Raw genomic sequence first — 15,630 nt, 5'->3', positions numbered from 1 at the left:
GTTAGCTTAATGTCAGGAATAGCAGATTTTGGTGCCACTTAAATGTCTATGCTTCTCTGATGCTCATAAATTTACGTTAGACGCAATGTAAACATTGACACATGTGAGGCTATTTAAAGGGATAGTTCACTTTAAAATGAAAATTCTGTCATCATATACTTACCCTCAAGTTGAAAAAACAACACAGAGCAGACCTCATGCTGCATTCAAAGTGATTGTAAATTACCCTTTTCCCATCCAGAGGTTGTTTTTGCAATTTACTTTACAAATAGAAAATGGATGATGTTTCAGGAGGATAGTTATAGGCTGGGACCATGGTTCTAAGCTCCCTCTTGGTGGTACTCAGGCAGATGATTTGTTTTATCAGGACAGAAGAGTGATGACCCTTTATCCCCTGATTATGTGCCGTCAGTGTTTGCGCACACAAAGTCCCCTGAGAAGCGGCGAGCCCTGGGAAGTCTAGGGAAGTATGAGGTCAGAGAGGCAATGAAGAAAAAAAAGCGTCAGGCGTCGTCCAAACGTGAAGCTGCCAGGGCACTCCTCAATCTGTCAGCTGAGATGAATGTGTTATGTGAGGTTGAAGAGGAGATTGTAGAAGAGGCGATTGTAGAAGAGGCTAGTGTTAGTGAAACTAGTGGCAAATGTGATGCAATGTGCCAAACCAACCTCACTTCAGACTACATTGAGTCTCTTGAATTTGAGTGTCAGCAACTCCGGGGTGATACATTTGCTCTGAAGGAGAAGCTGAAGCCCTCAGATCTGGAACAGAGCACTTTTGAAAACAGTGACAAACTTAAAACATTTACAGGACTGCCCAACTATAAAGTGTTTATGGCAATGATTGATCTGGTAACTCCATTACTTAAGGATACGGCAAACATCACCATCTTCCACCAGCTACTGTTGACATTAATGAGGATCAGGCTTAACCTTCCGATTGCTTTTTTGTCATATCTGTTTGGTGTTCATATGTCTACAATTTCAAGAGTGTTTACAAATGTCATTAATATACTAAATGACAACTTAGTACCTCTGTGTGTGGTATGGCCTGACAGAAATGATGTCCAAACATCTCTGCCAATGTGTTTCAGAAAGTCTTTCAAGCATTGCATGTCAGTAATAGACTGTTTTGAAATTACCATTGACAGACCTAAAGATTTGAAGGCAAGGGCCCAGACATACTCTCAGTATAAATCGCACAACACCATAAAATACCTAATAGGTATAACTCCACAAGGGATAATCTCCTTCATCTCCAAGGGCTGGGGTGGGCGGTCAACTGATGCTCACATTACAGCAAACAGTGGGTTTTTGGATAATCTCCTACCTGGAGACTTGATCCTAGCAGACCGTGGCTTTAGGATTCAGGAACAAGTTGGCTTGTACTGTGTAAGGGTTGAAACTCCTGCCTTTACACGGGGGAAAAAAACAGCTGGGCGCTGTTGAACTGGAAGATTCCAGAAAACTTGCAGCAGTCCGCATACATGTTGAGAGGGTAATTGGTCAAGCACGATCCAAGTACAGGATGTTGCATGGACCTGTGCCCATTAGTCTTCTGATTAAGTCGTCAGAAGAAGAAGAGTTCACCTCTCTTGACAAAATAGTCAGAGTGGCTTGTGCCCTGACGAATCTGTGCCCCTCAGTGGTGCCAATTGATTAGCTAAAAAAACTGTTATTCTTTAACAGAGAAGTTTCAAAGTTAAACACATTTATTTGAATTACAATTTCAAGTGTAAATAGTTGAACAAATTCATAAAGGATTGAAACAACGTTAGGGCAACTTATATGGTGACAGAATTTTCATTATAAAGTGGAGTATCCCTTTAACAATCAATTGTTTACTTATCCATTAAAATCAGCTGAAATGTAACAGAGTTATTAGTTAGTAGTTGCATAGAACCCATATTTGTGGATGAGAGCTCTTTTAAGACCATCTATTGTATACTATTATTGAAGTTATGCCAGGCTAGTGGCTGCGTAATGTAAGATGGTGTGTACACTACAGTGGCTACTGTATCACTCTACTGTTTTATAAACCTCTTAAAATTGTCATGTGTCAGTTCCCTTAACACATTCACACTTTGTATTAAATTGAAACATGCAGGACAAACGTTATAAAAGTTGTATATGAGTGTACATTATGTAATTTAGGTTGGCTTTTATAAACGTGTTGAAAGATGTTTTTGTAAAATAAACCAGCCCTCAAACTTTTGACTATGCTGTTGTACTTTATAAAAGGATATTAAATGTATGTAGAATTACACACTGGCAAATCTTACTAATAATTCAATTACATTTTATTTATAGTATCACATCATAAGAAATTAAAAGAAAAACATTACAAATGGAGTAGGTCTAGACCACACTATAATTTACAAAGACCCAACAATTCTAGTAATTCACTTCATGAGTCTGTGGACTGTGTTTTGTCTGACAGCAGTCTATCTGGGCATGTATATGTCTTGGCCAATAACTCAGATAAAATGGCTGACCTATAGAAGGCCTCAACATTCTGCACTGCTTCTGTAAAAAAGTCAGCATCAGGCAAAATTCTCTGTATAAAAAAATCGGATGTAGACCACACCATGAAGTCACAAAACTTCCGCTTCGTCACAAACAACTGGGCTTGCACCTGGTAGTGGTATTGATGATCTCTGTTAAGTGCATGTGTACCATCTGTGTTCTCAATGCAGAAATGTTTCTTTTCAGTGGCACTGAGGACTCCGGTGTCTTTGGCACAGTGTGGGCATTTGATTTCCAAAATACCATCGCCACAGCAGGAGCAGGACAGCAAGGCATCTGGAGATGCTCCAAGGTAGGGACGGGAGGTATCAATATGGAGACCGGCATCACGAACACTTAGGTCCTGATGATGTTGTGCAGCGTAAGCCTCATATGTCTCTCTGGCTTTTTGTTCATGTTCACATCCCCATCTGAAAATGAGAAAAATAATGTTATTAAAGGAATAGTTCACTTTAAAATGATAATTTTCATATACTCACCCTCATATTGTTTCAAACCTGTATGAATTTCTTTCTTCTGCTGAACAGAAAGGAAGATATTTAGAAGAATGTCAGTAACCAGACAGTTTCTGGGTCCCATTGACTTCCATAGTAGAAAAAAATATACTATGGAAGTCAATGGGATCCAAAAACTGTCTGGTTACTGATAATCTTCTAAATATCTTCCTTTCTGTTCAGCAGAAGAAAGAAATTCATGCAGGTTTGAAACAACATGAGAGTGAGTATATGATGACAGAATTTTCATTTTAAAGTGAACTATTCCTTTAAGTCATCGTAGCTCTTTGAGTGTCCTTTTCATTGGATTTGTTCTCTCATTTCCCTAAGAACTATAAGTACTATAGATGTCAGTACCCAAAATTGGCCTAATCTTAATAGCACATAATATTCTCTTGTATCATATTCTATCACAGATATCACAGAGTAGTTTAAAAAGGTGTAAATTAAATATAACAGGAACCATTTAAAAGGAACATTAGGAATAAATAGGCAAAGGACCTACACCATACACCTGGGATTAAAAATAGATAAGGGCACTCAAAGAGATTGAGGGATGTAATCTGTCATCATGTTTGTAATTTAATGTTGATAATTTGTAATACTGACTATAATAAATATTCCAATGATAAATGCATTTCTTTGTCTTGTTTTTGTTTCTTTGATGTTTTTGTGAGCAGGGGCCCTCTACATTAGAACACAACATGTATTGCATACATTTCCATAGTTGAAACATAAGTTCAAAGAACATCTAATTTCTTTACTCACTTACACTATGGTGAAATTAAAAACAGTAACTGTATGTTTATGTCATTATGTCACACATGCCTGGTTGCAACTGTTGAAAATCTGCATAGGTCAGGGTAACAGATCTGCCTAATTAGGGATTTGGAAGGATTTGTAGGGTCTGTCCTTGCAGCTGACTTGAACCTAGATGCTGTCACCCTAACAGCCCTCATGTCAAACCATAGCCTTGACTTTCCCTGTTGTCGTGTCTCTTCCTCAACTTTTACTGCCTACAACATTGTAAATTATAGAAGATGAAATTAATGACATGACACCTTAAAGCACATTTTAGTCATATGAGATTAAGAGGGATGACTATACCTGCTCTGGTGTGACTTCCATATCATTGAATACCGCATCACATTTTTTCTCAAGGTCCGAGGCAGACAGCTTCTGGTTCTGAGCACTGTATAACTCAGTCAGGGGCTGTGGTAGACCCAGAGACACCACTTTTGGTTGAAACTGTTTACAGTAGTGTGGCAATATGCGTAGGATACCACTCTTCTCTGAAGGGTTTGGAGTTGCATTATCCAGAGCCTTGTAGAATTGTTCTATAGCTGCTGCAGACACACCCACTTTTTTCACAGATGGACAACCTGAATGGCTTTGGTTGTTTACACCACAACGCTTTTTGGCAGGATGTGAGAAATCAATTCCTGATCCCTCTTCGTACAAAGCCTTGCCCGCTTTCAAAGGAGGAAGTCCCCACTGTCTGGGCCCATCAGTGCAGCTTTTGTCTTCCAGATGTTTAACAGCAGAGTCTATTGCGTATAGCAGAGCTGTCACGTGGGAGCACACCTCTCCCAGGCCCGCTTTACATGTACAGTGGCCGCACAAGATTGTCCCATCCTTCTTCAAAGATACCCATGGTTGTAGTTGGGTTTCAGACAGTGACTGACTGTGATGCACCTACAATTACAGAAAGTCGCATAAATACATTATTCTTACATGAATGTTATTGTGATGTTATTATTTACTGCTGCAGTGACACCATAAATGCCCCTTGTGAATACATCTTAATCACTGTGATAGTCAAATCTTAACATAGGCTACAGCGAATATAATCACAGATGAGATGATGGCTAGATGTAAAAATTATGTGTGGCTACTGATCACAGACACTCCGTGGTTTACTGGCTATGATGCACCTACAAATACAGAAAGTGGCATAGATACATTATTTTTACATGAATGTTATTGTGATGTTATTGTTTAATGCTGCAGTAACACAATAAATGCACATTGTGAATACTTTGCTGTGATTAACTGGTAGAATCTTAACATAGGCTACTGCGAATATAATCACAGATAAGAAGATGTCTAGATGTTACAATTATATGTGGTTACTACGGATCACAGACACACCGTGATTTACTGTCTGCATGGATTAACGTGTGATCGATAATTAATGACTGCACTTCCCAGAGCTGGGATGCGTCCAGGCATCCATTAAAAAGCCACGGCCGACCATGTACTCTAAAATCATAGGCTACGTGTTATATAAATATTTATCAAGAAATAACAGACTGCATTCTACATTAGAATTCAACTAAGCCATGTAATAATACAAAATAAACCATAGATCGATGTCTTACCTTTGCCATTATGAGGTACCTCCCCCCGCCGTTAGCGTAGCATCGCGTAGCTATAACCCAGCCAGCTACGAAGAACTGGTAAGCATCCAGACTTTTAAAAGCTTTGAGATCAGCACCAGTGTATGGGGATACCCCGTTTACCACATAGTGGTACAAATCGTGTGGGCCGAAGTCAGGCAGACTCGGCGATTTAACGAGGTCCGTGAAAACCGAGGGATGAAGAAGGTAAGGGTCTGTATCCAAACCTGCTATCTCCAACTTCTCCAAATATCGCTCTTTGTGAGCACCTACCAGATGCCCTACCTCGACCGATAACGGCACTACAACTTCTTCAATAGAAGAAGCCATGAAGTTTAGTGGTAATGTTAACGTTATCTATTTTAATCTGTTTAAAACTATTCAAATTTCCCGCTCGTCTACTACTGCTCAGCCTGCGCGTCCAGTGATTTTGCCGTCCAGCATGGCGTCGTCACGTGGTCGTGGTCACGTGTTTGCAAAGGGTCTATACACGAACACAAGTGTGCTCCGAGTCCAACACGTACTGGTTTCATTTTGGCTGGAGACATGATGTGAGGTTAAGTCCGCTGTTTCAATCCATTTCCTTGCGAAATTCTTTCTTGATGAAAAGATTTAAATATACTGAAGACATTAACAGAAAAAAAAATCATGCTAAGTAAAGGATGCTTTTTTTGGGGGGGGGGGGGGGGGTGCAGAGAGAAGGATCAAGCTGAAAGAGATACAGCATTACTTAAAACAATTACACCTGCATCTGTATGTTCTTGTTCTTATTAAGCCTTCCCAACTTCTGTTTGAGATCTTTTTTTTTTGAGACTTAATAAAAAATAGACTAAACGTGTTTTTTTTTTTTTTTTTTTGTCAAGCCAAATTGAATATACATTTAATTATAATTCTTAATAAATTCAATGCAATAGATGATGTGAAACAGCCGGTGCATGTTTTCAGTGAGGATGTAACAACATTGTCTCAGCAGGTGTAATCCGCTTTAATCTGGACTTTTTTTACTGTGACCATGTAGATTTGGAAGATAGGGATTTAATGAAAGCAAAAAAACTGACCTGTTGTTGCTCTTTTGATTATTATTATTATTGTAAGTTTTACATCAAACGAAGTCTTCAATTTGTCTTTAAAGTAATTTTATCACGTGGAAAGAGATTCTATTTCTATTCGATTATTGGATTGAGGGTAGCAGATTACCATCCGAAGAGAAGCTGCTGGAGCCAACAGCCTATCTTTTTCATGTATCGGGAACATCGATAATCTGGTAAGATATTTCTCTCTACAGTATGCGGGGGACAGAAAATGTCAATGTATTTACATAGCTAAAATTAGATGCAACCTAAAAGGTCAACGAGAGGAAAGGTTGTTCCGAACTGTAAACAACGAAATATACATCCTTTTGAAAAGTATTCACTCAGTTTTTACATGCGATTTTTGCTTGGCAGCTGTATACATAAAAAAAAAAATTTATTATGTACTTGAATTTCAATATTAGTCCTTTTTAACTGTTCATAAAAAACATGCAGTATTGCATAAGTAGATTGTCACAAAGTACACACCGTGTTCATTTTGATTCTAAGTGTTCAGTTATTTGCATTATAAAATCCAGTGACACTGACATCTCAATTAAAATAGGACAAAATCCAACCCAATGTTATGAAGACCAAAGCATTAAGAACCATTATGAGGGGAAAAATAGATTCATAGTTTGGTTGCCATGTATTTTTAAAGCTTTTATAAATATACAATTCATAATGCTTGTAAGGAAATTTTGAGGCACAATTCGTTTGCTATACATGAAAAGATCATTTTGATGAATAATTACATTTATGGTATTAATGTTACTTTACTGTCCAGTAATGATCCTAACAAAATTTGTCCTGGTGATTGAGTTTTGGGAAGGGTGTCCTATATTTCACGCACCGAAATGGAATACAATTCATGGAGAAGCTGGTTGGTGCCATTATTCTGTGGTACTGTGAGAATAGCTAATATCGCTGACTGAAAACGACTATATTTGGTGTAAAAACAAACCAACATGCTACTTAACTTCTTAACCTAATAGACCACAGTCAGGTTAGACATCACACTGAATTTGATATGAATTAAAATAGTTTGAAGCAACATTGTGCTCTATGGGTACTTTGTGGCAAGACACAATGGGTAGCTTGTCGCATGTAACACATTATGTGTATAATTGTTCAGCCAAACTGATATGTGCCAATCCAAATTTGCCCATGTACTAAAGCACTGAATCTTTGAGAAGCCAATTGCACTTCTTATTTCCCCAGGTGTTCACCATGTTCACCAGTTTTGTGGATGGAATATTCTGTTGCTTTACAGGGAAGTCTACTAACGTTGTGGTACCTCTCGAGTCCTCTGAGCCCACCGATGGTTTTGAATTTGTTGAGGTAAAGCCAGGAAGGGTTCTGAGAGTTCGACATATTATCCCAGACAGACCAGTGGTTGAGGAGCCAGGGACTGGGGAAGGGGGTACGGTCAGCTGCAAGCGCAAAATCTGGGTGTACCGAAACGGACAGCTTCTGATTGAGAATGTCAGTGAGGCCACCCATCCAGAGCTGGTCCGCTATCAGAATGGAGACAACACTGTGGATACTGATGTTTCCAACTGTGAGGCACCCACAGCAGGCCAGGCAGCTGAACCCACACTGGGGTCGGCAGCTCCAGGGCAGGCTACAGATACCAAACCTGCACCCCAGCAGGACCTGCAGCAAGTGCAGCGCAGACGACGCAAACCCAAACGCTCCATTGTGATTGACTGTGAGCGGAAGATCACATGCTGCAAAGGTACCCACCCTGACGTGGCCTTGTTTTTCATACATGGAGTCGGGGGGTCGCTGGATATCTGGGGAAGCCAACTGGACTATTTCTCCCAACTTGGTTATGAGGTCATTGCCCCGGACCTGGCTGGCCATGGTGCAAGTTCATCTCCACAGATTCCCGCTGCCTATACCTTTTATGCTCTGGCTGAGGATATTAGAATCATCTTCAAGCGATATGCAAAGAGGAGGAATATTTTAGTAGGACACTCTTATGGGTAAGGAGGTTTACTCATTTGCCTGATAAATGCGGATACATTTTCTCCTCTCATTTTAGCATTTTCTTTCTTGTCTCGCAGTGTCTCATTTTGTACCTTCCTGGCTCATGAGTATCCGGAACAAGTTCATAAAGTTGTGATGATTAACGGTGGAGGTCCCACAGCACTCGAGCCAAGTCTCTGCTCTGTCTTCAATTTGCCCACGTGTGTCCTTAATTTCCTGTCCCCGTGCCTCACCTGGAGTTTTCTCATGTAAGAATAATCATCCACAGGACACATCTGTCCTGGCCTTGCCCTTTACCAGCTTGAACATGAGTGTCTATGTTTGGTAACTTGTCCATTTAATATAATAGTTTTTACAGAAGGCTGGAATTTGCTACACACTAGCCCAGAGATTTTTGACCCTATTTACAGTATGGACGCTAGTTGCCAAAAGTCAACGGCAATCTGCAGCTTTGAGTTTATTTCTGTAGTGCATGATGGGCACAGTTTAAAAAGTTGGAGTCTGTGATCATCATATGATTTTCTATGAATTTCGGCAACTAGTGGGCTGTAAATTTGGGTAAGTATATAGGCAAAAGTTGTGTAGTATATTCTAGCCTTTAGTTAACATGTAGTTGCAAATTTACGTACAATTAGTGGAATGTCAATAGTGGACCGTCGAAATAAAGTGTAACCTACATTTGTCCTTTCCTTTCCCTTTGCCAGCTTGAACACAAGTATCTCTGTTTGGCAATTACCTTGTGCTTATAGTACTTTTTTCCAATAAAGATGTCTTTTTTCTTTCCTCAAGGGCTGGATTTGCCCATCAGGGAACGAGAGAAAAGAAACTACTAAAAGAGAACAATGCCTTCAACGTGTCTTCCTTTGTTCTGCAATCCATGATGAGTGGACAGTACTGGCCGGAGGGCGACGAGGTTTACCATGCTGAAATCACAGTGCCTGTTCTGCTGGTTCACGGCATGTACGACAAGTTTGTACCGGTACAAGAGGACCAACGTATGGCAGAGGTAGTTATTTTATGTCCCAAGCTTTGGGCCTCATCTATAAAGTTGTTTATGTTTTAGTGGCAGTTGATCACAGATATTGGTGCGCAAACATATCACAAACGTTTTGCTCCTGTGTTCACATCCTTATAGATCCTCTTGCTGGGGTTCCTGAAGATCATTGATGACGGAAGCCACATGGTCATGATGGAGTGCCCTGATGTGGTTAATACTCTCTTACATGAATTCTTCCTGTGGCAGCCAGCAACTGCCTCAAAACCTAAACAGGAATCAGCCCCCACAAAGACTACCACCACCAAACCTCCAGAGGACACAACGAGACCAAAAACAGCCCCCAAGTTACCATCCACTTCTCAGCCAGACTTAACAAGACCAACAACTGCACTAAAAAGCATCACTACTGGTACAGACGCTCCAGTGGACATCAGATATAAGGGCGTGAAATAACTGGTCTACCAATGAACAAGTGATGGTATAAGATGTTAAATTTGGACTCGTAACCCAAATGTTGCGAGTTCGAGTATTGGGTCAGCAGGAATTGTAGGTGGGGGGAGTGAATGTACAGCGCTATGTCCACCTTCAATACCACGAGTGCCCTTGAGCAAGGCACTGAACCCCCAGCATAAATGGCTGCCCACTGCAGTGTGTGTGCACTTTGGATGGGTTAAATGCAGAGCACGACTTCCAAGTCCTTTTTTTAAAGGTTAAAAACCACAGATAACACCAGCCTGTTCGAATAAACGATTTGCATTATGTCTACTGTGGGATATTTGTGCTTAAATGGGATTAATAAATACTATGTTGTCAAACACAAAGTAATAACCTCAATGAAATATTATTCAAAATTCTGTAACGTGACAGGCCAATATTGTTACTGCTCACTTGGAAAAAAGTTTTTTTTTTTTTTTACTTTCATAATAAGGTTTAGGTTACATCTTTTTGTTTAAAGTATTCCAGCCATTGTTGAAATTGTCTAAAATACAGAGCTAGATCTGCTTCTGCCTCACATTCTTACATATCAGCCTACTTACTACAGTCCACATACTTTTTAATGTAAAGCTCACAGTCTTTTCGACAGGCTTTCTGCAGGTTTTACGGTAAATTTACAACCTTTTAAGACCAAGCAATGAAAAAGTAAAAAAATTAATGTAATAGCATACCATACATCAATATGTTCTCTACAAGTAAATGTTTTAAAAAACTTCAAAGTCTGAAGATGCAAATTCCAACACATTTTACACAGCGTTTGCAACATGTAATGCCATGACGATCTATACAAGGCTTTTAAGGCCTTAATTTTGAAGGCATGAGTTAAGACTATAATTAAGAAACCCTGATTGAATGCTGTGAAACAGTTGGCATTTCAGATTAATCGGCAGGTTCATGAAATGTGCATTTTAACTGATTATAAACCATTTTAAGACTAAATCGATTTTATTATTATTTTTTTAATAAGAGTTAAACCGATTATCTCCAGCTTGGATTCACAGGCATATGAAAGGAAAAGCCAAGCAATACAAGCTTTTACACAAAGAAAGAGAAGATCAGAGGCTGATTTGGAGACTTTTATTTACATAATTACTTTTTACTTCAGAGGAATGAAGCGGGAAGAATGAGTGGCTCCAATACCCGGACGGCCGTGTTTAACAGGCTTGTACGTGATGGAGAACTCTCCAAGGTAATGACCAATCATCTCAGGCTGGAAAGAGACGAAATTATACCAATCATTAGCCATCCAAAACCACTGCATATTCATTCACAATGCATTCTTCGATATAAACACAGCCGATCTAACGGCTTTGTAGGATGAAGTGCAAAAATGAACTAATATGATCTATTATTACTCTATTTTTGACAAATCTTTTAACGATGTGCTTCATGCCTACCTTGATTTCAACCTGGTTGAAGGTCTTGCCGTTGTACACGCCGACCATGGATCCGACCATCTCCGGCAGGATGACCATGTCTCTCAGGTGAGTCTTCACCACCTCTGGTTTCTCCATCGGAGGCGCCTCCTTCTTGGCCTTGCGGAGGCGCTTGAGGAGAGACTGCTGCTTCCTCCTGAGGCCACGGTTCAGCCTCCTCCTCTGTCTGGCACAGTACAGCTGCATCAGCTGCTCACTGAGGAACACACACACCGACTTATTCAATACTTCTACACAAGCAGAGGATGAAACCTTAATTCAGAAGACTGGAAAAGAGCGTAACCTGTGTAAGCTCAGGTTACAGTAACAGAGTTCCTATGTATATGAAGTAGAATTTAAGACCTTTTTAATACCACCTTACATTAAATTTTAGACCTAAACCTGTGATGGAAACATGTATATGTAATATTTAATGTGTTAATGGTACAATGTTAATGGCATAGGAACATGGACTACATTGGCGTGAAAATTCTTTCATGGCAAAAGAAGTTAACTCTTTCATTGCTATATTTATGTATATTTTCATCTGTGTTGTATTCTGTGTGTATCACTGCTGGTTACATATACTCTATATAAAAGTGTATGTGATGAATAAAAATCTTAAGTCTAAATATTACACGCACTGTAAGACACTCAAGTTTTCCAATACAAAATCCTTAAATCAGCAAACATTTACTTGATATGAAGTTGCCTTTTCTGAGAAATTAAAACATTTTTAGTTTGCGCTTAATTCATGTGTTTTCGTTTACAACTGACCGATATTCTTGTTTTAAGTTCATTTTTCTAAACCCACTGGCAGCTTTTGTTCCTCACTTCATTCAGTTTCACTTAAGTGATTTTGCACTGGAAAACAACAATACTGACGAAAAGTTGAGTTGTTTCCATATTCGAGTTGTTTGGATAAGTAATGAAAATCTGCGGTCTTATTTTCAAAGTCTTAGACATTTAGAGACCGTACTTACGTTTTCTTATCAATCTAGTCTTTAAGATATCTTTATTTGGTATTTAAAGTCAAACTTTTCCTTCATGAATCTGCAGAAACGGTCTCATCTGACAGATAAGCTCGGATACTCCCTTCAGGAGACTGCCGTGACACTGGGACTAAAGGAAACGGTTCTCTCCTCACTCACTCTTCACAGGTTGAGAGGACAGAGGTTTGACTCACTAGGACATGTCCAGCAGCTGGTCCAGGTCCACACCTCTGTAGGTGAACTTCCTGAAGGTGCGCTTCTTCTTCTGCTCGGCGTCCGCCTGCGGAGATCACAAACACCGTCAACCACTGTTCACGGGCCGCTCGTTAACGGTTAGCGTGTTAACTAACACATACACAGCGAGTCATAAGACAAAACACGCTTATTGGATTTGATTTAAAAAGAATGCAGGGATTAGAATCCATTGCGCTTGATTTAGTAAACACCAAAATTCTAAAACCGCCAACGACCTTTTAAACTGGCATCCCGCGGAAAAAATAACGGTCTGAGAGCGTACATCCATTCTTAGGTGAGCTTTATTCACATTCTCTCCTCTGACATGCATCATATTTACAGTAGATTCGTTTGGATTCTTGGATATTAAAGAGACGTGAACCTACCATCTTGAGAGACTCCCGGAAAAGGAAGAGAGTAGGACAGACGCGGTAATATCGCGAGAGTTCAGGGAAGACTTAAGGGGATGTATGTCGCGGACTAGCGGAGAGGAGGAGGATGGAATTAGTTTACTTTGAAGCCAAACGATGAGGTTTTATTAACAGCAAATCGATGAGTTAATTTTAACTAATTTTTTTTATTTAATCGATCGGTTCAAACACTAAATCAACGTACTGTGGCACTATGTAGGTCAGCAGGATTTTCTTTTTGTAAATAAATAAATACGTTGATACAGCAAGGAGGCAATCAATTGAACGATAGTGACCGTAAATACATAGTAAAAAACAAACAAACAAAAAAAAAAATAAAAAAAAATAAATGCTAACGTTACCCCTGGTAATAAATAAATAATTAAATAAACTGCGAAAATCAGCCTAAGGTGGTTGGCTGGTCATAGCTGGTCAGCAGGCTGATTTAAGCATTTTTTTTAAGCTCTCTTAGCAATTTGAAACTGTTTACACACACACACACACACACACACACACACACACACACACACACATATATATATATATATATATATATATATATATATATATATATAGTTATTATGCATTCAGCTTTCGTGACCTCTTATCTTTAAAGCTACACAGAATATTCATACTTAATGTTGCAAACCCAGTGAAGCTGAAATTGTGGTTATAAGTGTAAAGAAACATCCACATTCCCTTATACAATTCGTAAAAAAGTGTATCATGGTTTCCACAAAAATATTTAACAGCAAAAATCAAATTTTTAATATTTATATAATAAGAGATGTTTATTGAGCAACAAATCAGCTTATTAAATGATTTCTTAAGGATCATTTGACACTGAAGACTAAACTGAGGCTAAAAAAAATCATCTTTGACTCAGGAATTAATTACATTTGAAAATGTATTCAGATACAAAAATTATTTTAGATTGAAATAATATTTCAGAGTATTACTTTTTTTTATCCAATAAATGCAGCTTTGGTGAGCATTAGAGACTTACAAAAACACCTTTAAAAATCTTACCAACCTTAGACTTTTTAGGTGGTAAATTCAGTTCAGTGTTGTTTTATGGAATGTATTCATTACAGGTGCTTCTCAATAAATGTTGAGTAAAAGTTCATTTATTTTTAGTAATTCAACTCAAATTGTGAAACTCATGTATTTAATAAATTCAATGCACATATTCAAATTAGAATATGGTGACATGCCAATCAGTTAATCAACTCAAAACATTTGCAAAGATTTCCTGAGCCTTCAAAATGGTCTCAGTTTGGTTTACTAGGCTACACAATCATGGGGAAGACTGATCTGATCTGATCTGACAGTTGTCCAGAAGACCATCATTGACACCCTTCACAAGGAGGGTAAGCCACAAACATTCATTGCCAAAGAAGCTGACTGTTCACAGAGTGCTGTATCCAAGCATGTTAACAGAAAGTTGAGTGGAACGAAAAAGTTTGGAAGAAAAAGATCCACAACCAACCAAGAATCACAGCCTTCTGAGGACTGTCAAGCAAAATCGATTCAAGAATTTTACCTGTGCTAAGGAGAAGAAGAACTGAACTGTTGCCCAGTGGACCAAAGTGCTCTTTTCAGATGAGAGCAAGTTTTGTATTTCATTTGGAAACCAAGGTCCTAGAGTCTGGAGGAAGGGTGGAGAAGCTCATAGCCCAAGTGGCTTGAAGTCCAGTGTTTCCACAGTGAAGTCCAGACAAGTTTCCACAGTCTGTGATGATTTGGGGTGCAATGTTATCTGATGGTGTTGGTCGATTGGGTTTTTTGAAAACCAAAGTCACTGCACCCTTTTAACCAAAAATCTTGGAGCATGCTTTTTGAAGATGCTGATTCCAGCAGGATTTGGCACCTGCCCACACTGCCAAAAGCACCAAAAGTTGGTTAACTGCCCATGGTGTTGGTGTGCTTGACTGGCTAACAAACTCACCAGACTTGAACCCCAGAGAGAATATATGGGCTACTGTCAAGAGGAGCAGATGAGCTGAAGGCCACTGTCAAAGAAACCTGGGCTTCCATACCACTGACCACTGTTAAATGTGAGTCAAAATCATCACAATTAAAAGAACCAAAGACTTAAACTACTTCAGTCTTGTGTGCATTGAATTTATTTAATACACAAGTTTCACACTTTGAGTTAAATTACTGAAATAAATGAACTTTTCTACATGAAACTTTTTTGACATTCTAATTCATTGAGATGCACCTATATATTAGTCTTGATGAAAATATGAATCCATTTATATTTAAATAACATATAGTTGACAAAAAAAAAACACATTTGGGAAGGTGACTTGTCCTGTAGCATATTTATCTTACAAAAATGCATGGATTCGCCACAGGGTGCCTTTATTCACCCCCAGAGCCGTGTGAGGGACGTTTTAATACAGATGTGTGCACTTTATTTCACGTTTTCTGAACTGTTGACAACAAACACCTGCTTACCACCACAGAAAGGTTTGGAAGAGCAATTCTGAAAGAAGAAGGTCACACACACCTAGGATGCTTCAAGGGTAAGTAGAAGATGGAAAAATGTAAATTTTTGGCTGAACTAACCCTTTAATGCTAAATTATTGATTCAGGAAGACTGG

At 39.0% G+C, this 15,630-nt stretch overlaps 2 protein-coding genes across 2 annotated transcripts; one reads left to right on the top strand and one right to left on the bottom strand.

Annotated features, from left to right (window-relative positions):
• Positions 1-6,967: 6,967 nt before the first annotated feature.
• On the top strand, positions 6,968-10,165 carry LOC132119001 (protein ABHD8-like). Its single transcript, XM_059528742.1, has 4 exons — positions 6,968-8,474; positions 8,556-8,726; positions 9,268-9,484; positions 9,614-10,165. Exons 1-4 carry the CDS (start codon positions 7,717-7,719, stop codon positions 9,926-9,928), a joined length of 1,461 nt encoding a protein of 486 aa, XP_059384725.1. The 5' UTR covers positions 6,968-7,716; the 3' UTR covers positions 9,929-10,165.
• Positions 10,166-11,033: 868 nt separating this feature from the next.
• On the bottom strand, positions 11,034-13,067 carry LOC132119000 (small ribosomal subunit protein uS19). The gene is made up of 4 exons (XM_059528740.1): positions 12,998-13,067; positions 12,572-12,657; positions 11,368-11,602; positions 11,034-11,180 (listed from the first exon to the last, which is right to left on the bottom strand). Exons 1-4 carry the CDS (start codon positions 12,998-13,000, stop codon positions 11,067-11,069), a joined length of 438 nt encoding a protein of 145 aa, XP_059384723.1. The 5' UTR covers positions 13,001-13,067; the 3' UTR covers positions 11,034-11,066.
• Positions 13,068-15,630: the final 2,563 nt, after the last annotated feature.

The sequence above is a fragment of the Carassius carassius genome, chromosome 38 (genome assembly GCF_963082965.1).
Source record: "Carassius carassius chromosome 38, fCarCar2.1, whole genome shotgun sequence".
NCBI lineage: Eukaryota > Metazoa > Chordata > Actinopteri > Cypriniformes > Cyprinidae > Carassius > Carassius carassius.
This window is presented reverse-complemented; position numbering and strand designations above follow the sequence as displayed.